The 21,631-nt window shown below is 59.7% G+C and overlaps 1 protein-coding gene across 10 annotated transcripts in view; it reads right to left on the bottom strand.

Annotated features, from left to right (window-relative positions):
- Positions 1–8,199: 8,199 nt before the first annotated feature.
- CAPN15 (calpain 15) overlaps positions 8,200–21,631 on the bottom strand; it is a 60,820-nt gene continuing 47,388 nt past the window's right edge. For 7 of the 10 annotated variants that reach the window (XM_074919252.1, XM_074919254.1, XM_074919255.1 and 4 more), the window contains 10 exons: positions 17,734–17,942; positions 17,303–17,486; positions 14,422–14,645; positions 13,285–13,410; positions 12,077–12,229; positions 11,726–11,887; positions 11,159–11,388; positions 10,802–10,962; positions 10,345–10,523; positions 8,201–10,164 (listed from right to left, as the gene is read on the bottom strand). In XM_074919252.1, the coding sequence (XP_074775353.1) occupies positions 9,987–10,164; positions 10,345–10,523; positions 10,802–10,962; positions 11,159–11,388; positions 11,726–11,887; positions 12,077–12,229; positions 13,285–13,410; positions 14,422–14,645; positions 17,303–17,486; positions 17,734–17,942 (1,806 nt within the window). In that variant the 3' untranslated portion in view covers positions 8,201–9,986. Of the gene's footprint in view, positions 10,165–10,337; positions 10,524–10,801; positions 10,963–11,158; positions 11,389–11,725; positions 11,888–12,076; positions 12,230–13,284; positions 13,411–14,421; positions 14,646–17,302; positions 17,487–17,733; positions 17,943–21,631 lie in introns of all 10 variants that reach the window. The other 3 variants (XM_074919257.1, XM_074919258.1, XM_074919256.1) reach the window with 2 other exon arrangements.

Below are 21,631 nucleotides of genomic sequence, written 5' to 3' on the forward strand. Positions count from 1 at the left end.
CATGGCCCCCAGGAGACACTGCTGGGGGCAGAGGGGTCTGCAGCTTGCTCCCCAACACTGCTGCCTTCAGACCGGTGCCGGGAAGGACCAAACGTGGGGACTAGGAACCCAAATCCCTCTCTCCAGCACACGTGGGGCAGGGTCAGGCTCTGCTCATGGACCTGCTGCTGTGCTCAGCCCTCGCTGCGGAGCAGCCGGCAGCCTGTGTGACAAGCCAGACCAGCATGGTGGATGGCAGTAATTATCGTGCCGCCCACAGCTGAAGGGGAGCATATGGTAAGGAAAAGGAAACTAACTTGTATTTTTCCGCACCCCCGGGCTCAGCCTTTCTGGGGCTGTCACAGTCGATTTGTGCTGCCTGAGCTGTTTCGCCCCAGCCGCCTCTGCATCCGGCAGCTCCCTCCCAGGCAGCGGCGAGGCTGGTGCTCGGCACTTGCTGCTCCCGCAGCCCCTCGTGCCGGGGAAGCCGGCCAGCAGCTCCGTGGGGTGCAGCCAGCCACGGTCTTGCTCCCTGTCCCTCGTGGGACACAGCCAGCACTGCTGGGGCGGTGGGTGAGAGCTGGACCGTGTGTGGGGCGAGTGCATGGAGTGGTGCCATGGATGTGTTTGCAGCCACATGGTTAAACGGGCACCTTGGGCTGCAGAGGAGCTGAGCACCCCTGGCCAGAGCCTGACACCCACCCTGGCAGGGGACTGGGTTTGGGGAGATTTCTCTCGCAGCCCTGGGGTATCCACTGGCTCTGTACTGTCTCTTGCAGGTAAGTTGCTCCCCACCGGAACTCCCCTGCAGCCCCTAAAAGCCATTGCAAATCCTGTGCACAGCTCTCCCGAGCCACTGCACTGTGCCACGAGCAGAAATTCCTCAGGGTCCCCCCACTGCAGTGACATCTTGCCGCGATGTGGCACCTCGCGTGGCCCCAAGGAGGCCTGGACCTGGCCAAGAGGGAAAGCTGCTGCGTTAATCCCAAGATCTCTCCCGCTCATCTGTCCAAATACTCTTGCCAAAAGCAAGCTAGAGAATGGTAGATGTAGCAGGCAGCGTTCCTTGCTTTAAGCACGGTGGTTTTCATGCCAGATCACTACCAGTAGGGACTTTTCAGGTATGGGGAGAAGTGCGATATCTCTATGAAGCTGCCAAGAGGCGCTGGGGTGGCTGCCGGGCCATCTGGCATAGGCAGGTTCACGGTGAAGTTTCCACGTCGGGAAAGGGAGGGCACCGACGCTGCAGCATCATCGCTTCAAGGGTCACGAGCCAGTACGTGCCATGGTGTGGGGCTGGGGGAGCAGCCACCTGGGCAGCCTTGCCAGCGTAACCAGAGACTGCCTGTGCCTGCCAAGTGGGCATGGATTTATCTCTGGAAAGCAAACTTCAGTTTTTCATTTAGAAAGGGGAATTGGGAGTTTCCAGTTCCTTTCCAGACTTGATGCTGCTGGCAAGGGGCTCCTGGAAGAGGCTGGACTGAGCCACTCTTTCTGTGCAGTGTGATAGAAAACTGGTTTTCTCAACTATTGCTTTTGAAGTGCGGTGTCTCACTCTTACAGGGCAACATCTCAGGAGTTCAGTTTGGGAAGAGAATGTCTGAACGTGGAGTTGAATCTCGAGGGAGGTAAGGACACTCGGCCTGGCTGACGAGACCTTTGCAGGATGCAACAGCTCAAAATTCTTCAGGGGGTTGCCCTGATGTGAAGTACCAGATCTGGTCACCCAGGCACCCTGTCTGACCCAAAAATGGAGGATTTTGCAGGGGTCTGATACACACAGATGGCTGCTGGCCACAGGATGCAACACCAGCATCTGGGAGGGGGGGAGTTTTATGTCTTTAGGAGTAAATTTGATGAGCAAGGAGAGCTCAACCCCCAACAAAGCCCTCATCAAACATGAGTATAAAGAGGGGAAATGAGGAAAACATGGGGCTGCATGCGCACGCTCTGGAGCTGCCCTTCCCATACTTTTCTGGGTTCATTTCCAGCCCCTGGCAGCCACACAGCTCTCCACCATGGCTGGAGAGAGCAGCCACCAAGCTCCTTCCCCTCCTCCAGCAGGACTGTGGTCAGGAGGTGCCCATGTTTAAGCAGCTCCATCCTGGGCCAACCCACTGCAGTCCGTGTCGGTCCCTGGACATCAGAGGAGGGTTGGCAGGAGCAGAGGCTGGTGGTTTTCAGCACACATCCCTCCACAGCCCAAAGAGCTGCTGACCTCCTGGCCCAGCGCAAGGTCCATCTGTCGCGTGAGCCTCTAGCCTGGGGACAGATTGCCCGACATGGTCCTGAGCATTGCTCAACGCTGGGGCCATGTCCGCAGGCACAGCCGGCTCCGGGCACTCCCCTCCGCTGCCATGATGCCCCCCAGGCAGCGGTGTCCCCCCCCGCCCCCTCCCCCTTCAACTGATTAACATCCTGATTATGCAGATAGATAAATAAAAGGGGGCTGTGCAGCACCTTGGCTCATCGATGACCCAGGGTGGAGGGGTGATGTGCACAGATAACGTGAGCATCATTAGTTTCTCTCTAATGGCCAGCGGAGGATGGGGGCTGTGGGTGGGGGAGGGTGTCATCCTACAAATGCAGAGCTGGAGTCCCAGGCGTGACCTGGCTTGAGGGAGGTGAAGGATGCGGCCATGTTGCGGGCAGCTCTCTCCATGCCCATGTTCCCTCCTCATGCTGCTTCCCGCCTGCCCTGCACCTTGGGTTCATGCAGGACCCCAGAAGTGTAACCCACACCCCCAGGCTCCCTTCCCATTTCCTTACCTAGCACGGGAGCCTTTTGGGGAGAAAAAAATGATTTGGGGAAAAAACCCCAAACCCAAGCTCAACTCCTCCAGCCAGGGATGACTAGACGGGAGCGGTGGGGTGGGCTAGGAAGGAGAAGACCCCCGGGAAGCTGCGGCTTGTCGCCTCCTCCCCCTGCGGGTCCCTGACCTCCCGTTTGCCTGTCAAGAGCGAGCTCCACCACCGAAACACCCCCTGTCAAATTAGTGAGTCAGAAGACGTAAGAGAGACCACCGCTGCTAATTTGTACATTAACTGGTTCTGACAGAAATATTTCACAAGTGAAAAAACAGAAAATGTGCCTCAAGACAATGTGCAACTTCCGTACCAGCAAACTTCTGCTTAACTGTGCGGTGCCCGAGGAGGGGGGACCCCCCGCCCCGACGTGCCCCGGCGGGATCACGAGGATGGTTTTAGCCCCAGGAGCTGCTCCTGGAGCGGCTGGATTGGGCCCTGAGCTGGGGGACTGCGGGCAGGCGGTCACGGACACACTGAAATGGGGGGGGGGGCAGCATGAGCCAGCACCACTCCCTGTGTCAACGGGAAAGGGGCTGTTGGGGTGGAAGGAGCTTGGTGACAGCCCCCTCCTCACCCTGGGGATGGACCCGTCACAGCACCCCTCCATTGCCCACCCTGCTTTCAGCAGCTCCTCGGGTCAGCATCTGCTCCTTCTTGCCCCCTGCCCCAGTGTATGACCTGCCAGGGCTGTCTCCATCGTGACCACACGGGACGAGCCGTGGGCCACAGGCTCCAGCCACCCTGCTGGGAAAAGCCACCGGTGCAGGCAGCCACCGGTGCAGGCAGCTCCCAGCCGTGCCCAACCCAGCCCCACTGTGCCCAAGGGAGAGCACCCGGTGCTGAGCCCTCCTCAGCACCCATGGGAACACCCAGAGCCATCCCGTCCTGCTGCCCACCACTGCCACTTGTCACAACAAGCACATGGTGGTCATAGCGGTGGCCAAAGTTGGTGGCCAAAGGTGGTGGCCAAGCCCTTCTGCTGAGCCCCCAGGCAGCAGGACCCTATCCGAGATGCACCGAGCGGCTGCCTGCTGAGGATGCGCGTGGCCCCTCACCGTGGCCTCTCAGCCTGCCCTGCCCTGTTCTCCCCTGAGTGGGCACCGGCCAGGGCTGGCACTGGTGCGTGTTGGGGTGTGGGTGGGAGCAGGCGCGGGGCTGAGCCGGGTCCTCGGGCCAGCAGCATTGAGCACATGATCTGTTGTGGCAGCTTCCCTGCAGCCTGGAGCCAGCCCCGAGCGAGCACTGATGATGGCTTTAATTGCTTTCAGATTCGATAGCCCAGCCCGTGACAGCCCAGGCGGCGTGGCCGCCACAGCCCCGGCTGTGCCAGCCAGCCCCAGCCCCCGGCACAGCCCCTCGCCCAGCCGCCTTTGGATGGAGAGGCCGGGCAGGAGGAGGAGAGGACTTGCCCTGGCTTGGGACTTTCCTTTTCATCCCGGCAGTCTTCTCCATGGCTTGCCCGTGCTCATGGGCCAGATGGGGCAAGTGCCTGTGTCACCCCCTGAGCCTCATCCCAGGGCAAACCCAGCCTGGGAACAGCACAGCCCCCCCGGGACGCCATGTGCCACTGTGACCCCCAGGTGAGGACTCCACAGCAGCACCCCAACCAGGGTGTAGCTCCACTGTACCCCGATTCAGGGTCAGGGGAGCTGTTGGAGGGCTCTGCTCACCTCTCAGAGTGGGGATGGGGGTTGCAGGCCCCCCTGGTGGCTGTGTGTCCCCGTCCCGCTGCCTGCATGGCCCTGTCAGGGGGCTGGGGGCTGTCCCCAGGGCAGTGGGGGGTGCCAAGGGCTGACCCAGACCTCAGGGAGTTCTCCTACAGCTGAAGGTCCACCTGCCCCCAAGAACCATGTCCTCACCCTGCTGGGTGGTGGCTGTGTGGGGAGCTGGGGGTCTCTGGCGGGGGATGAGGGTCTGCTCAGCACCCACAGTGACACCCGGGGGCTGGCCCTGACCCCGTGGTTCCTGTGCTTACATCCTCCTCCTCCTCCTGCCTGCTGCCGGGCTCCGAGCTGCCTCCCCCAGCTCCAGCCCAGACAGAGTCAGTGCAGGCAGCTGCCGGCAATCTCTGTAATGGCTCCCTGCCTGCCAGGCAGCGGGGCGTGCTCGAGGGGAGCGGGACAAGCACCCCAGCGCCCAGAGCTCGCCCGTGCAAACACAGCGCTGCAGCAGGGCTGGGAGTCCCAGCCTGAGCCGCCGTCCTGGCACACGGTGCCATGTGTCCTCTCTGGGGAGGACCAGCCAGGAGCCCTGACCCCAGCTGCACCCGCTCACTCCAGGGGTGCCAGGGTGGGCACGGGGTTTCCCTGCAGGAAGACCTCCAAAACCCCATCCTGGAGTCTGCAAGTTGGGCAGCAGCAGGCAGTGACAGGCGAAGGTGAAGACTCCCCCATTGCCTGCCAGCTGCTGGCAGAGCATCGGACTCAGCTGAGGATGAGGAGGGGACCAGGGGGTGTTTGGGGGGTGCAGCCTCCTGCTGAGCTGAGCCGGGGCGGCTGCTCACATCCCCGATCCATTATTGCGGGCAGTGCTGGCGGGCTGTCCGGGGCAAGGGCTGCATTATTGACGAAGGCGAAGGCAGAGCCCTGCATAGGCAGCGGCAGTGCAGGCAGGGCCCCCTCCTGCAGCACTCAGCCCCGGGCAAAGCACTTTGCCTGCGCCGCAGAGCCGCAGAGCAGGCAGGCCTGGCCTGGGGCAGCCGGCCCGCAGCCGCAGCCACCGCAGAGCGCTCTGGCAGCGGCCTGCTCCTGCTCCTGCCAAACATCCTCCTTGCCTGGGATGATGCTGGGCTCAGGGCACCCACCAGCACACCCTGGGAAGGGTGGCACAGGGGGGCAGCGAAGCCTTTGCAAACCCTGCTCTGGCACCGCCACTGCAGCTCTGCCCCCCTCCAACCCAGCGCAGCGCTGGTGCTGCTCTTTTTTTAAGCCTCCCTCTGTCTCTAGGCGGAGATTTGTGGCGTAAAATGCACAATATGTTCTATCTGCCCTGTGGGAGCCATAAAATATTCACCAGCAGCTCCCATTATAGTCAGAGTGAATCACGGAGAGTGCTCAAGCCCTCACTCCCCACCATGCCCCCTCCCCGTGCAGCCCCAGTGCAACTGCCGGGCCCTGGCGGTGCCAGTGCCAGGTCCTGAGGAGCAGCCAGCACCCACCTGGAGCCCTCGGCAAAGACCCACGTTTCCACCTCCAGCCTTAGAAGACACCCCTGGGCTCAGCGGATCAAGGGGTGGTGACCACACTAATGGGACAGCAAACACCTCACCTGCCTGAGCATCCTCTTGACCGCGCAGGGAGGAGCAGCATCACCCTGCGTGTTGGAGGGACTGGCAGGATGGGCGGCAGGAGCAGCAGGCAGCATGGTGGGTTCACGTGCCCACAGCAGCCTGCCCCACTCGCCCCGTCCCACCAAGCACAACCTGGCATCCCTGGGCTGACTTGTGCCATCACTTGGCTTTTTGTAGCCACAGCTCCTTGACCACGTTCTTACAGGCGTGCCAGGCCCCGGTGCGACAGCCCCTGCCTGCTCGCTGCCTCCGCTGTCACACACGCGCTCCAGCCTCTCTGCTGTTCCTACTGGTCGGTACAACAGCACTCTTCCTCCATCTCCCCCTCCGTCCTGCTGTCCCTCCTTCTGTCCATCCTTCCCTTCTGACCCACCGCTCTTGGTGTCCGTCCCCACCTCTCCCTTCAGACCTCAGGTTTAAGACCTTACAGAGTCAAGTGATGACAAATTTACTGATGAAGCAACATGCTTCTCTGAAGCTGATGTGTCAAATACAATTTTATCTTTTGACACACAATTATACGTAATTATAAAGCAGTTAATGCTGGCTCGACCCTTGTGAACCGCACACAATTACAGTTTGATTTCACCTACACCCCTCCCATGGCCACCCCACTGCTCTCAGCCCCGCTGGTGACCCTGGAGGTCCCCTGAGGGCTCCCCACAGTGTTCCGGTGGCTCGTGGCCACAGGCAGCATCACTGCTGTCCCCTGCCATCCACGCGCCAGCTCCTGGGAGGTTCTGTCCCCTCCACGCACCAGCCCACCCAGTGCCCGAGTGTCCCTGGCTGCACCGAGCTGCCGGCATGGCAGGATTTGCCCCCAGCGCTGGCGTGGGACTCACGGGGATGTGGCTCTGGGGAGCTGTGGCCCGTGGGGAAGGCAGGACGCACTTGCCCACCCGGGCTGGCCACGCAGCCACCACCAGGTCACTGGGCTGAGAATCCCGAGTGTGTCCCTGGCATTGAGCAGCACAGAGCCGGCTCGGGGGGACCCCATTCACACGCGGGGCAGCCCCGTGGCGGTGACGGGCAGCAGTTTTAGCCACCCAACCCCGCTGGCATCCCTGGGAGGAACAGGGCGGGCAGGAGCTGGGCCCACGCAGGCAGCCTGCCCGCAGGGGCGAGGGCAAGGGGCTGCGCGGCCGCGAGGGTTAAACCCTGCCTCTGCCGCCACGGCTCCTCTCCCTGAACAGACTGAGGGGAGAGGAGGGGAGCGCGGCAGTGCCCTCCCCGCCAAAATTAACTCTCCATCTGTTTCTCCCCGGCTGAGGCTGATGGCTTGTGACAGGGCCTCCTGAATGCAAAGATGTTTCGCCCGGAAAAATCTATTACAAGTTGCTGTAAGAAAGACCGAAATCCTCTCCTTCTGTCTCTCCCTACTGGTCTCAAGGTGCCCACCCCGGGCGAGAGCGGGCTGGCGCGCAGCCGGCCGCCTCCGCTCAGCCGGAAAGCTCTCCCCAGCGCCAGCCTGCCTCGCCCCCGGCCCAGACGGGGAGGCGGGAGGGAGGGTGGGTGCTGCCCTGGGTGGTGATGAGGATGGAGAAGCCGCTCCTTCATCCCCAGGTTGGGCACGGTGTCGGTGATGCAGCGGGCATGGCCCTGGCACCACCACACCCCTTGGCCATCCCACAGCCCGTCGCGGTGCAGGTGGGGGAAACTGAGGCAGGAGCTGCCCTGCCCACCGGCTGATGCTCGACCCCAGCCAAACTCCGGAGGCTGCCGGGGAGCCGGAGCCGGTGGGCAGCAGGCGGGCAGCGGCTGCCCTCTCCCGGCTGTGGTGCAGCCCTGCTCGGCCCCGGGAGAGGGCAGCTGCTGCTCAATTGACACGTTTCTGGATTTTGCTTTATCTTTGCCCCTTTCTGCTCCCCTGCGTGACCCTGTCCGGCCCCACACCCCAAAGTGCAGCTAGAGAAACCTGAAACTCAAATTCACCTTTTTTTTGGGCTCAGCTCTACTTTCAGGGCACCGATGGATGGATGCCCACCGCTCCACTGAAATGGCTTCAAGACACGTTGCTTGGACCCCAAAATCTCACAGACAAGTGCTGGCTGGCACCCCCTCCCTGCCACCCCTTCCCCCCACAGCTGAGCAGAGAAAACCAGGCAGCTTCAGTAAAAAACAAAACTTTATTTGGTCCATCAGAACCTGAGTTTGAAAACCACCCATGGATAATTTGTATCATACAGGGATTACTGATCTGATTTACAATTGATAAAATATCCTATGTTTCTTGAGAGCTGGACAGTATTTACAGGGTTAAAAATATTCACAGCTCAGAAAGACAGGGAGAGAAAAAAAAGTGAAGGACAAATCATCCCGAGGAGGAAGGAGCAGGGAAGAGAGAAAACAGATCCACAAACAAAAATACAGAGAGAGCTTGGCTCAGCAGCCCCGGCCAGGGGGGCTGGGAAGGTGCCAGGGCAGCCCCCCCCGGCTCCCTGGGGGGACACAGAAGGACACGCTGGGCAAACCCCACACCCAGCCCCCCCCTCCGCCGCTGGCGCAGGGTTTGGGGTGCAGGCTGCCCCCCAGCACCGTCCCTGCCAGAACAGGGCCGAGCATCTCCCATCGTGCCCTCCCCGCTCCGAGCTGCAGGTCCACACAGCTTGGGAAGCAGAGGGTGACGCGGGGGGACCCCCAAAACACACACACGAACGTACACAGACGCGCCCGCCGCGCCAAGCAGGAGAGCCATGAGGCCTTGAAGCTGGGGGGGGAGGGGGTCACCCCCCACCCCGGAGCCCCCGCTGGGGCAGCGGCACCCCCAGGCTTCTGCAAGCCTTCGCCTTGTGCTCATGACCTTCCACACTTGGCCTCTGAAGGATGGGGCTCAGCTTCCCCCCACCAGAATACCCCCCGCCCCTCCTCCCGGCACACGACAACGTGGTAAAGCCACAGGAACTGCTCCCCAAACCCCAGTCCGTACCTGCCGCCCTTCACCCCTCGCCTCCGCAGGCACGGGGAGGGGGCAGACCCCCCCGGGGGGCAGCAGGGACGCATGGCTTCTCTCCAGGCACTGCTTTCAGCGGCCGCCTTTGCATAGTAACACTTGTGTGACAAGTTGAGGGGGGTCCCTACTGCCGCAGCCCCCCCAGGCGTCACCCCGTGGCCCCGCTCTGCAGCAGCAGAGGGGAGCACCTCTGCCTTTCTCCCCAAGGTGCAACAGAAACCTCTCAGCAGCAGCTTTCTAGAACAACCCAGCGCCCTCTTCTCTGGTCCCAGGGTGGCGCGGGGGCAGCCCCAGCATCCGGGACAGGCGAGGTGGGTGAGGGGGGTCCAGGCACCACTGCAGATCCCCACCACGGCAGGGTGACCCCAGTCCCCCCCAGCCTGGCTACAGTGCCTCGGTGCCACGTTGGTCCCGGCAGCGGACGATGGGGGTAACAAAGACAGTGGGAAGGGCCCGGGGACAGATGGAGGGTCACACAGACGGACAGACGTCAGAGGTATATTCTTTTTTTTTTTTCTTTTTGCAGCGCCAGGGCCCTGGCGCCACAGGAGGGGGCAGAGTCCTGAGCGTGGTGCCTGGGAAGGGCCTTGACAGCAACCTCCAGCCCCCCCCTCTCCCACAGCCACCCCCCGCTGCTGCGTGCCCGGGGCGGGCCGAGGGCACCGGGCCCCAGCGCGGGTACGGGGCAGGTGGGATCCTGAGATGGCCCCGTGCCCCCAGCCGCTCCTCATAAAGTGCGTGGGGGGGGCTGGCGGTGCCAAGGGCGGCGCAGGGGGGGCAGCAGGCAGAGCTGGTCCTGGCCCTGAGAGCTCGCCCCGGCCCCGCGGCGCTGAGCAAAGTGCTGGGTGTGATGCTCCGACTCTGCCCCACGGCTCAGCGCTGACAGCTCGGGGGGCGACCCCGGGCCAGAGGTTCGGTGAAAATAACGGGGGAGTGGCGTGGGGAGGGGGAGGCGCTTCGTCATAGGGGCCGGGGGCCGTGGAGCCCGGCGACCTCGGGCGTGAGCAGCGGGTTGTGGGTGCCCTTCGTCGACATCCAGTCGTTGAGGAAGGCCTGGGTGGCTTTGCGGTGCGCTAGGCGGTGGGTGATGGAGAAGCCGGCGTTACCCTCCAGCTGGGAGAGGATCACCAACACCTGCCTGCGGAGAGAGGGACGGGCTCAGGGCCAGGCAGCTGCCTCCGCCCCGGCAAACCTGCCCACCCCAGCGCCCGCCCTCTGCCCGCCCCTCCCTGCCAGCCCCAGGTCTGCCTCACTCCAGGTCTCCTGCCTGCCCTCGCGGGCAGCCCCCCCTGCCGACCCACCCCTGCCTACCCCGGACCTGTGCAGGGGAGGGACGCTGTCCTGCGTTTTGAGGCTGCCACGCGTGGAGACGACGTTGAAGCTGTCGGTGCAGTCGCACTGGACGTGCAGGTAGGACTTGGGGTGCCGGTTCTCCACGACCACGATGAGCCCTGCCCAGCCGTGTGTCAAGTAGTAACAGGTCATCCCCTCACGGCCCTGGGGCAAACAGCAGGGTCAGCGGGGTGAAGCCTCTGGACATCCCCATCTCCAAATCTCAGCCCCTGCAACCAGCATCTTCCACCTCCAGCCAAGGGCTGCCCATCCGCTGGGGTACCCCACGCTGCCACAGGGCATCCATGGGGCAGGAGGGGACTAGGTGGCTGGCACAGCCCTGCCCAACTCCTGCCAGACTGAGGACACGGCAGAGGCGGGGTCCCGGCCCCCACCAGCAGCCACAGGGAGCCCAGCCCCTGCCCTGTGCCCTCCGCACCCACCTCATGGCGCTCGCCCTTGTTCTCGGTCAGCAGGATGATGGCATCCGCCAGCGTGGTGGGCTGCGCCTCCACCTGCTCCACCATCACCAGGCGGGAGCTGTAGATGGCCAGGATATAGCTGGAATAATCGGTGGCTGGTCGGCTGCTGGTGGGACTGGACGCTGCAGAGACACACAGAGGAAGGGGAAGGATCAATGAGACCGTCACCAAGTCCACAGTCCCCAGGGGTGCTGCCGGCTGCTGCACATGCAGACAACCTCCACCCCCAGCAAGGTCCCCAAGGTGAAGATCAAGGGCTCTGCCACCTCAGTGTCCCCCAGGAAGCATGGCTGCAAGGAGGGCAGCCCAGCCCCTTACCCTGGGTGGCGGCAGGGCCTGCCAGGGCAGCACTCCAGTGGTTGAAGGCACAGCACACGACGGCGTACTCGCCCGGCTCCAGCATGACGTCGCAGTTGACGAACTTCTTGACGGCTCGTTTGCTGTGAGCCATCAGCCGGCCCAGGCTCAGCTTGTTCCCGCTGGTGAAAGTGGCCCGGAAAACCATGATGCACAGATCCAGCAAGTGACTGTCCACCGTGTCCGACCGCCTGCACCAGGAGTGGGAAAAGGGTCACACGTCATCCGAGCACTGCCCGCGGAGCACGGGGAGGCCATGGGGAGGATGGCAGGAGGCCATGGGGAGGATGGCAGATCCAGAGGAAGAGTCCTCCTGCTGCCCCAAGTGTCCAGCCCCAGGAAACAGCACACATTCAGGGCTCGGGTTTCAGCTAAAACATGAGCAGACCCTGAGAATCGGAGAAACAGTGACGGGGGCCCACCCCTGAGCTCTGCGGCCCCGGGGGACAGCACGGGGCGAGAGGGCACCGTGTTAGGGATTTCTCCTGGGTCAGGTCACTGCCCGCAGGCCATCGCTGCCTGGCTTACCTGCTGCCCTCCTGGAAGAGGGCGAACTCCAGGGCAGCACGTTCCAACACCGTCAGCGATGTCACCGTCACCGGCCCGTTGGCCTTGTTGGGGAACATGCCCTGCACACGCACCTCATGCCAGTCCGAATGGAGCTTGCAGATATCCACAGAGTCAAAATACCTGTGGGGAAGCTGGGCTCAGCCCCAGGCAGGTCCTCTGCAGGTACACTGCTCTGTCCCCCCACCCCAGCACGCTGCAGCTCACCTACACCCTCTGGGGACACCCGGTCCTGCCTGCCCCATCACCCCTTGCCCCATTTTCTGTCCCCTGCCCAGCCGCCCACCCCACAGCCTCCTGGGCACTACGTACTTAATGAAATCGCTGTACTCCATCCAGAAAACGCCCTCACTGCTGCCATGGGGCATCAGGTCATGACGCAAGGGAGCTGGCCAGTGTGGCCACTCGTCGGACCAGCTGCCATTCCAGGAGAAGCGGCCCCAGGGGTTTCGGAGCCGCAGTAACCTGAGGGAAGGGGAAAAAATGGTGTCAGAGGCCCAGGAGGAAAGAGAACACAAGGAAGATCACCTCTGAGATTCTCTCCCAGCTTTGCAGATCCAGCCAGCCCTCTGCAGAGGGCACCACACCACTTCTGCCCCTGCCGTTTAAAGCCCTCACAGCATCCTAGACCTGATTTGCCCCCCCCACTGTGGGCACACACACCCTCGTCCTGCAGCTCTGGTCATGCTGCAGCTCCCTCTGTCCTCCCCTGCCCCAAGGGCCTCCAGCCAGATGAAGGGGTTCAGCAGGGAAGAGGCTGCCGTGTGCGATGTGGCTCAAAATGGGGCTTTATACAGCACCCAGGCTGTCAGAGGCAGCACATGTTTCTATCCCCCCATCCTCCAAAGGTGGGAAGGATGCCCTGACCGCCTTACTGAGTTCATAGAATCATCTAGGTTGGAAAAGACCTTGCAGATCATCCAGTCCAACCCTTACCCTCAACTCCCCCAGATCCCTCAGCACTGGGTCAACCCGACTCTTCAGCCCCTCCAGGGATGGGGACTCCCCCCCTGCCCTGGGCAGCCCATCCCAACGCCCAACAGCCCCTTCTGCACAGAAATCCTTCCTCAGAGCCAGCCTGACCCTGCCCTGGGCAGCTTGAGGCCATTCCCTCTGGGCCTGGCACTTGTTCCTTAGTTCAAGAGACTCATCCCCCCTCTCTGCACCCTCCTGTCAGGGAGTTGCAGAGGGTGATGAGGTCTCCCCTCAGCCTCCTCTTTTAAAGAACTCAACTCAATCCTCTGCATCTCGTGAGACCAGGTGAACCGTTCTGCACCACAGGGTGTCCTGAAGCAGCGCGGCCCTGGGTGTGGGGCCAGTGCCAGGCAAAGACACCTTATATGACAACAGCATTTATGTGACACCCTGGGATGGACAAACAGCCCTTGCTGGCCACAAGGATAGGACACAGAGGAGTCCCCAGGGTCTTTCCAACATGTAATTATCTGTTGCCAGGGTTTCTGCTCAGGCTGTTGGCAGGAACGTCTGCTGTACCATGCCAGGCTCCACCCCAAACTCACCTGAAGCCTTGGACATCCCGCACGTCCAGGATGGAGTAGGCATGCCGTGGACGGAGGCCCATGCTCTCGTAGGCCACATCATCCACTTTCATGTTGCCTCCACCACAGGATGCGCCCATGAGGAACCTGCACAGGGGACAGCAAACCTCTCAGTGTCCTGCCAAACCTATGGGGGGGAAGCTCATCCCTACCACTCAAGGCACAGGACAGACTCCCCCCCAGGAGGCTCCCAGATATTCCAGCTCTGCAACAACACTGTAAACCTCCCCAGAGCAGTGCCTCAGCCCCGCTGGCCAGAGCTCTGCCTGGGCAGCATGGGCTCTCTCTGCCTGCCCACGTCCATTCTCTGAGCAGAGCCCTCACCTGCAGGGCTGAAAGCTCTGTCCACGCACAGCGGAGTTTTGACCAAACCTCAATCGTTTTCTGCCAGGCCCTGGGGTCCTGCCCATCTCCGATGGCTGGCAGGGCTCAGCCGCACAGAAAGGCAAGCGGTACGTCTGCCTCCACTTGGTAGGCAGCTGGCCCATTCCACAGGGGTGAGGAGAGGCTGTTTGGGGCAGGAGGTCTGCACCAGGCAGGCTCGGGGGGACACCACATGCTGGGACCTATCAGCCTCCTGTGTGGCCCCGTACTGCAGGCTGGCAGGAGCAACCCTGCCTTCAGCCAACCTGACTGCCCTCCTGCCAGAGTGATGAGCAAGAGGTCTTTGCTTTTGCTTTGTCTCCTACAGACTGCAGATAGTCATGCCCAGGGATGGCCAGCAAAGATGCCACATACAGGTGGGAGACACGTGCAGAGTCAAACACTCAACAATACAAAAAAACCCACAACTCAAAGCAAAGCAAGCGGGCTTAATGCCAGTCACTTAAAAACTCCTGCGAGACAGCAGTAAACATGCACAGGGAAGTTCACCAGGATTTTAATTCCATAAGAAAATTAAATAAAGGAGAAATAATTTCTCAGAGCTTAGAGGGACAACTCCACCCATGCTCCAGACGAGTGCCAAGGGTGGTGGGCTCCACCCTAGGTAATGCACTAGCCCCTCTCCTCTGAGCCTCAACAAACAAGAGCAGCCCCCCTCACCCCCCTTTTGGAGTGTCCATGCTCCTGCCACGGCGCCCTCCTGCCTCGTCTTACCCAGCCTCCTTAGAACTCAGCATTTTGGCCCAGATGAGGTCAGTGTCAATGGGCTCCTCGCGAGGGTTAGTGGAGCTGACCTGCAGCATCAGGCTCTCGCAGGGGGCACCCGTTAGTGTAGCCAGGCCTTCAATAGCACGCCCTGCCTGGAGGGCAAAGTACGAACCATGAAGCTTGGCCAGCGCCTTCTCAATGAGGGCGACCCACAACTGCTTCCTCTGGGCCTGCGGAAAGAAGGAGAAAAACATCACAAGCTGCCCCGAGTGGGAGATGGGAAAGCAAAGGCAGCACATGCAGACAAGGCAAAGCCCCTCTCACCCACCCCTGCCCACCCTTCTGCTGCAGGGGGAGATGGAGAGGCAGGAACAGCAAGGACAAGCCACCAGGAGCCTGTCCACGTGAGGCCAAGGTAGTAACCTGCTCAGTCTTTCGTTTGCACAGTTTAATTCCCCATGGGAAAACAGCCTGGAGCGAACATCCAAGAGGCCTGGATGCCAACAGAGCTGCACCCTGGGGTGCCCGGGCAGTCAGGCTGGCAGGGGTGGGTGTCCACCTTGCAAGCCAAGAGTCCTTTCCTTCTGCTTCAACCTGGATTTAAAGAGGTTTAGTAACATAAGAGGATATTGAGCACATCTGGAACATCTGCCTTTCACACACTGTTGGAAACCAAAACCAACACACCTTTGGTGGAGGAGGCTGTCTAGAGCACACACAGCCATGGGATTGATTAGATTTCACCCACGGAACAGGGCCAAAGTTTCAAGAACAAGCTCTAAAAACTCCCAGGCAGAGAGCAAAGTCCCCTACTCCAGCACAGGGACAGTGGTAAGATGTAATTGCAAGTTGCAAGTTTTTCAGGGGGGGAAACTCTCCCTGGAGTCCCCTTGCTCTGGTGCCAGGCTATCACTCCCGGCATCGCTAGGCTGATTACGGGCTCAGAAAGAAACACAGGAGCTGCATTAATGCACCCAGATGTTTGCAAAGCCTCCACTGGCATGGCAACGCAGGCTCAGGGCCCAGCCTTTACCCCTATGTCCTCGTCACCGTGGCAGGTCCTCAGCGTGCCACGGGGTGCGGTCACCAGCTGCTTTACCCCTCCCGAGGCTGGGGGGAGATGCCTCCACTCCAGCCCCTGTCTGCAGTGAGGACACGAAGAGGAAGGTGTATGAGGACAGAAGGCCTCTGCGTCCCCAGCAAATCGGGTTGAGGACCGAGTGCTTGGAGGGCAGCGGGGGGAAAAGCACTGGTACACTGTGGCTGTGTGCGACTCACAGGTGGCAGCCAAGAGCTGGGAGAGGAAAGGAGGACACTGAAGATTTCTTTCTGATGGATAAAGTAAGCTTACAAGTGCTTTTCACTGATTTTTGAGTCCCTCAACAAAATCCATGTTGTTTATTTCTGCCTTAGCTGCAGCCAGGGAGCTCAGATAGGAGCCTGATTTTCCTTTATTTTGAGAAATCTCTGGTTTTCCTTTTTTTAGCTCCCACATCCAGCTCACATAGCTAAACACTTGGCAGAAAAATCTCGTCACGATTCAAATGCCCCTGGAAACAAAAGCAAGGCAAGCCCAGCCCACGTGAAAACCTTCAATCTTAAAAAAACAAAAAGCAGACTTGATGGACAGAAAAGATAAAACCCAAGACAAGTATGTTGAAAATAAAGAAATTACTCTGTCTACCAAGAGGCAAAATGTAGACACATACTCCCTCTTCCCCTCTCCAAAGTTTCTCCTTAACAGGAGCAGCCTCCAGCAGCACCAACAACCATTTTGCCTGACTCAGGGTCCTTGCAGGGATCACCCACCACCCTGCTGAGGAGGCAGCCAGGCAGCCCGCACCTGTGTGGCACAGTGTGCAGCCCCTGCCCCTCTGCCCACAGCCAGTGCTGCTGGCCGAGCCAGGACTGCTGCCCCACCAGGCCCATTAGCTCCAACACAACTAGCGGTTTCCCCAGGACTCCACGCTGCGAAAGGCACAGACTACTGAGCCCACTCAAGCTGCACTGACATTAAGGTTCCCCAAATACTTGTCTTCAGGCCCCATTTCCCCAGCCAGAGTCCTGTCCCATGATGCAGTTTGGGGCTGTGTGTGTTTTAAAACAGGATTGGGATTTGCAAAACAAAGTCCAACCCAACAGTCCTGGGTTCCTGTCTCCCCCGACAGTGAAACTTCATTTTGCTTGGCAGATTTTGCTGCCTGAGTTTCAATAAAGACGTTCCCAGTCTCCTTCATGGACATGATCCCAGCAAGCGCCCCTGGGCCTGGCAGGCAGGGCAGGGCATAACACGCAGTGACGTCCTGAAGAGGCCGAGGGACCTTCCTTACTCCTAGCAGATGCCACCCGAGTGTGCTCAGAGCAACCAGGCACTGGCTCGAAACAGGCTGATTTGTTGTGCCATCTCCTCCCTCTCCACAGCCCCTGCCTGGCAAAGCCAAGCTGCCAGACCTTCCCGCAGAGGAAAGAAACAGCTTTCCTTCAGCTTCTTGCAGTACAAAACACACAGGTTAAAATATTTTCCTTTTGCTGTAAAGAATAAGGATGGCTTCCCCTTCAAGTGAAGTAGCTGTCGTGCGGGGCCGGGGGGGGGTGAGGGAAAAGCAACTGCAAATGAAACTTCTCCATCATAGCCTCAAAATTGCCAAAAGGGGCCTAAATAGATTTATATTACGGCCTCAAAGAGTTCAGCTGTCTTGAGAGTGCAGCAAAAAGCAGGGTCCTGAGCTGCAAACACCCCACGCAGAGCAGAGTAGGGGCTTCACATGAACCACAGCAGTACCTCTTCCCACTGCCTCCCTGGGAGAGCCAGGGACGAGCCTCCCCCTGCCCCTGGTGCAGTGCTCCCCCCTTCCCGGCACCCCTCTCCCCCGCCAGGGCCGCTGACCTGCGAGAAGAGGAGGTATCCGCACTCGTCGCAGGGCAGCATGTCATCCACCAGCACCGTGGTCCACGTGCCGTCCTTGCACAGCCGCACCTGGTAGGCACCCTCGGGGCACAGCGTCCTGGTGATCATCACCCTCTCCACCAGCTCCGGCCGCTCGGCCAGCACGGCCAGGGCGCTCAGGAACCTGCCGGCGGGACGGGACGCGGGACGGTCTCAGCGGGGCACGGGCAGGCAGCAGGCAGCTGCCCAGCCGTGCAGCGCAGGGGACTGCAGTCGCAGCTGCTTGGTAAGGGGTGAGGCAGAGGATGGGGTACACGCCTGGGGGTATAAATGGGTTTGAGTAGGGCTGAGGGGTCTGATCTGGAGCTGGATGAAAGGAGGGGAAAGGACAAAGGGGCAGGAGGGTGTTAGCCCGGCTCACTCCCCCTTACCAGCAGTTTCCCAGCAGTCCCTGCAGGATATCCGAGGGCCGGGGTGTCCGAAACACCGACCACTTCACCGATCGGTCCTTGAAGATGCTACAGTTGATTTCGTGGGGTCGCAGCCACTGTTTTACCCTCTGTTGCACACTGTCGCCTTCCGGGAATCCCACGGACTTAGGTCCAGGGTGGAAACTGTCATCTACAAAATTGACTTTGTTCTGCGAGAGCGAAAGGCAAGGAGAGCATCAGTGTGCAGCTGTGCAGCACGCAGCTCCTCAGAGCCTCCTGGGACCAGCCTGACCTGCAAAGTCTCCCACCGCACCCCCAGGAGTGAGAGCGGAGCCCCCAGCCCTCCTGCCTGGCCCAGGCAGCCCCTTCCAACGCTGTGCCAGGAAGCAGGTCTGGGACTGGGTGTCCCGTGGCAATGGTACAGATGTATTTTGTGCATCAGGTCCAGCATTCAGCCCTGCCACGAGCCGACTCACCTCTCCGGGCCCCAAGCTCCGGACTGCGACTCAAGTCTGCCTTTTTCTATTTCACAGGAACCTCCCCGGGCAGGGAACGTCTCACACTTTGTGCTGGTGCTAAAAGCTGGACCGTGGGGGACCTTGGCTGCCTCTTATAAGTGGCAAAGCACTTGAGCAGCAAGCTGTGAGGAGCCACCTGGCAAGCAAACGCTCTTCAATGCAAGCCCTGTGCTAAGGGCTGAGATGTCCCTGCTCCGGGAGGGGGACATGCTGGGCTTGGCAGTCCTGTGCCACCCCCGAGGCACAGCCATGGAGGATGTTAGGGGCACCTTTCGCAGTTGGATTCAGCCTGACCACAAACTGGCAAGCAATTCCAGAGTGAGGGTGTCCCATGTCTAAGCCCACCTGCAATAGCTGCTCGCATTAAATAAAATAGGATGAGCTGAAGGGCAGATAATCCCGTAGGTATTGGCCACAGAAGCAGGATGGGAAGGAACAAAGAACTTCACCGAGGGGAGGAGGGCCGCTTTTTCAGACAGTTTAAACACAGGGTGAAATAAGAACCAGGACTTCTTTGTTATTCTTAATTAAATGAAATTAAAGTCTTTCAGCAAAAGGCAGCTCTGACTTAAATTAGCTTTCATGAACACCAAACTAGTAGTTGTCCTTTCTCTTTTGTTGCAATCCTACATGAATGCTTTCTACTTGGTGCCTCAATTAGCACCTCCGGCTTCTCTTTTGCAGAAGGGTGTTTTTCAGCTAATAGATGTCCCTGGTCAAATACCAATGGGGGTGAAAATGGACATGTCCCAGGGCTTGCTGGCTTTCACAAGGGGAGCATCTGCTCTGTGCAGCTGACGAGCAGCCGCCTCTGCCATATAGGCCAGCAACCTCACCTTGCCTCATCCCGGCCTCACACACTCGCCTCTCGGGGTGCAGCCGGGGCTCCCCAGGAACCCACCGTGCAGGGCAGAGTGCACACAGAGCAAGGCAGCAGCCCGTGAGCCAGAGCCTATGGGCATCACAATCCTCCTGTCCCCTGAAGAGTCGCTGCAGTGCTTTTCCAAGCAGCAGAGCTGGAAGAAGCCCTCAGCCTCCCCGGTATCATGACCAGGGTCCCACCAGGAACAGGACAGTACCCAGCAGCTCTGCAGGAGTCTGCACATACACCCACAGACCTCACCAGCACTGACAGTGGAGGCAACGTGAGAGCCGTAGCAGTGCAATTCTCCAGCAACACTGGGACAAGCCTGCCTAACAAGCTAACTCCCTTTATACCATGCTGTCTCCCTTCACTTATTTCTAAATTCTTTAGAGAAGTTGTCACTACTAATATCCCTGGAGATGGAGGGAAAGAGAGGCACAAGAGCTGCAGGGACAGCATCAGAGCAGGTAACTCCTCTTGTGCCTGGGCAGTGATGAGCCTGTTCACAGATCGTGCCAGGTGAGGAGTCTGGCTTATTTTTCCTGCAAGGGAATAAATCTGGGCATCGGACCTCTTTCACTCCTCCTGCTCTGACAACAACCCTCTTCATGCCGTTCCGGACCAGAGATGTGACCTTCTCTGCGGCCACCTCCTTGGGACCACATCAGCCGAGGAAGGCTGCTGCCTTCCCGCACATGGCCTTGCTGCCAGTGGCAAACTGTCTGATGGGCGGAGAAGGAAAACAGAGATGGGGCCTCCCCCAGCACTCGGGAAAGGCTCTGCACGCAGACGTGCCAGAGCATGGCACAGACAGCAAGAGTCCTGGGTTTTGCTTTCTAGCTCTGCAGAACGTGCTGATTCGTGTTGTTATTTAGAAAGGGAGAAGGATGGGTAATTAGAGAAGAGTAGTGAGACAGCGGGATAAGCAAGAGAAGAGACAGCACAAGACAGGGAAGCAGATGCCCAGTGCAGAGGCAGCTAGCGAGAGACATCAGCTCTGCTCTCCTCCCAGAAGGAAGAGAAAGGGTAAAGCTGGAACTTCTTGAAAAAAGCAGGGACCACAGACTGCGAAGTGGTGGAAAAGGCACCCCTGGAATAGTGGAGGACAGAGCGCCCACGACAGGAGCTCGAGCAGAAATCCCTGCAGTGCGCATCACAGCAAGGAGGGCTGCTCCACGTGACTTGGGGCACAGGGACAACAGGCAGAGAACTTGACCAGCTTCACACTCTCCTCCAGGGGAAGGCTAAACAGCCTGTGAAACACCGTGGACAGAAGGAAGCTTGGAGGCTGCCTTACATGCCAGCCCCAATAGGAGCGTTGGTGGGAGGCTGCGGGCACGCTGGGAGCAGAGCGAACATGAGTATGGGAGCAGCACGGTCCCACCACTGCTGCCAGTCCTTCCCTCGGACCTGCAGAGCCCTATAAATAGTGTCAGAACACTGCAGTGGTTTAGTTTTAGGGGGATTTTCAGGAGATGGCCCACGCTGATCTAATAGCCTGTTAGTGCTGGCTTAGCAAGCTAAGCGGGCTCAGCCAAGGCTCCAACCGAGAGCTGTGCTGGATGAGGCAAGGCAGACTCCCCTCTTGGCAGCGGCAAGCTGCTAATTCAACTTGGCCATCTCTCATACTTCATCCTTCAGGCGTGATTCCACAGGATGTAATAGATGTTCCCTGCCTATAAAAGAGGCTATTCATTTGCTTAAAAGAGGGAGATAAGCAGAATCAGGGTCTCTGCTATAAAGACACCCACATCTGTTAGGATGGACATTTAGCAATTAAAAAACCCCACAACCCCAAAATCGCTCTCACCAGCTTCCCTCCTGAGCCAAACTTCTCTGTGGTCCCCAGTCTGTGCAAGGGAGGCACAGGCATGGAGGCACTCCTCAGCCCCGGCAGGAAAAGCCTTGTTTGTACGTCAAAATGGGACTGCAACTCCCTTTCCATCTGGTCCAGAAGAGCTGGAGGCTTCCCCCAGAAGGAGGACAGAGAAAGAGCAGTGTTCAAAGGAGCACCGTATGCCACTCAGGGGAAAAAATGGGGCCACCACAGTGCTGTTTGAGACTGAAACCCAACAGATCGAGCCAGATAATTCACAGTGGGAGGGGAGGGTGATAGCATGTGTTCCTGAGACCCTCACCTGGAGCCAGGGTACAGCTGAACCTCGGCTGTCCCTCCCAAAACAGGGGCGAGCCATTTGCAGCTGCAGCTGTGCATTCACAAACACCGAAACCAAGAGTGCCAAGGCCCAGCTCATGGTTCTTGAACACTTGCAGTTGCTGGCAGTGGCAGCAATTCCTCTGCCTGCAGCCCTGCCAGTGCTCTGAGCCTCTGCTTGCTGCATCCCCAAATTTCCTGCACCCACATGTTGCAGTTGCTGCCCAGACAGTGGTACTACCACTAAACCTGGACACACTCTTTCCCAGCCTTCCCCACCCTTGGACAGGGAAGGAGCTGTATTGACCACCAAAGAATGCCCCCTTCAACTCAGAATCACAGAATCATCTGGGTTGGAAA

The sequence above is a fragment of the Athene noctua genome, chromosome 15, assembly GCF_965140245.1.
Source record: "Athene noctua chromosome 15, bAthNoc1.hap1.1, whole genome shotgun sequence".
NCBI lineage: Eukaryota > Metazoa > Chordata > Aves > Strigiformes > Strigidae > Athene > Athene noctua.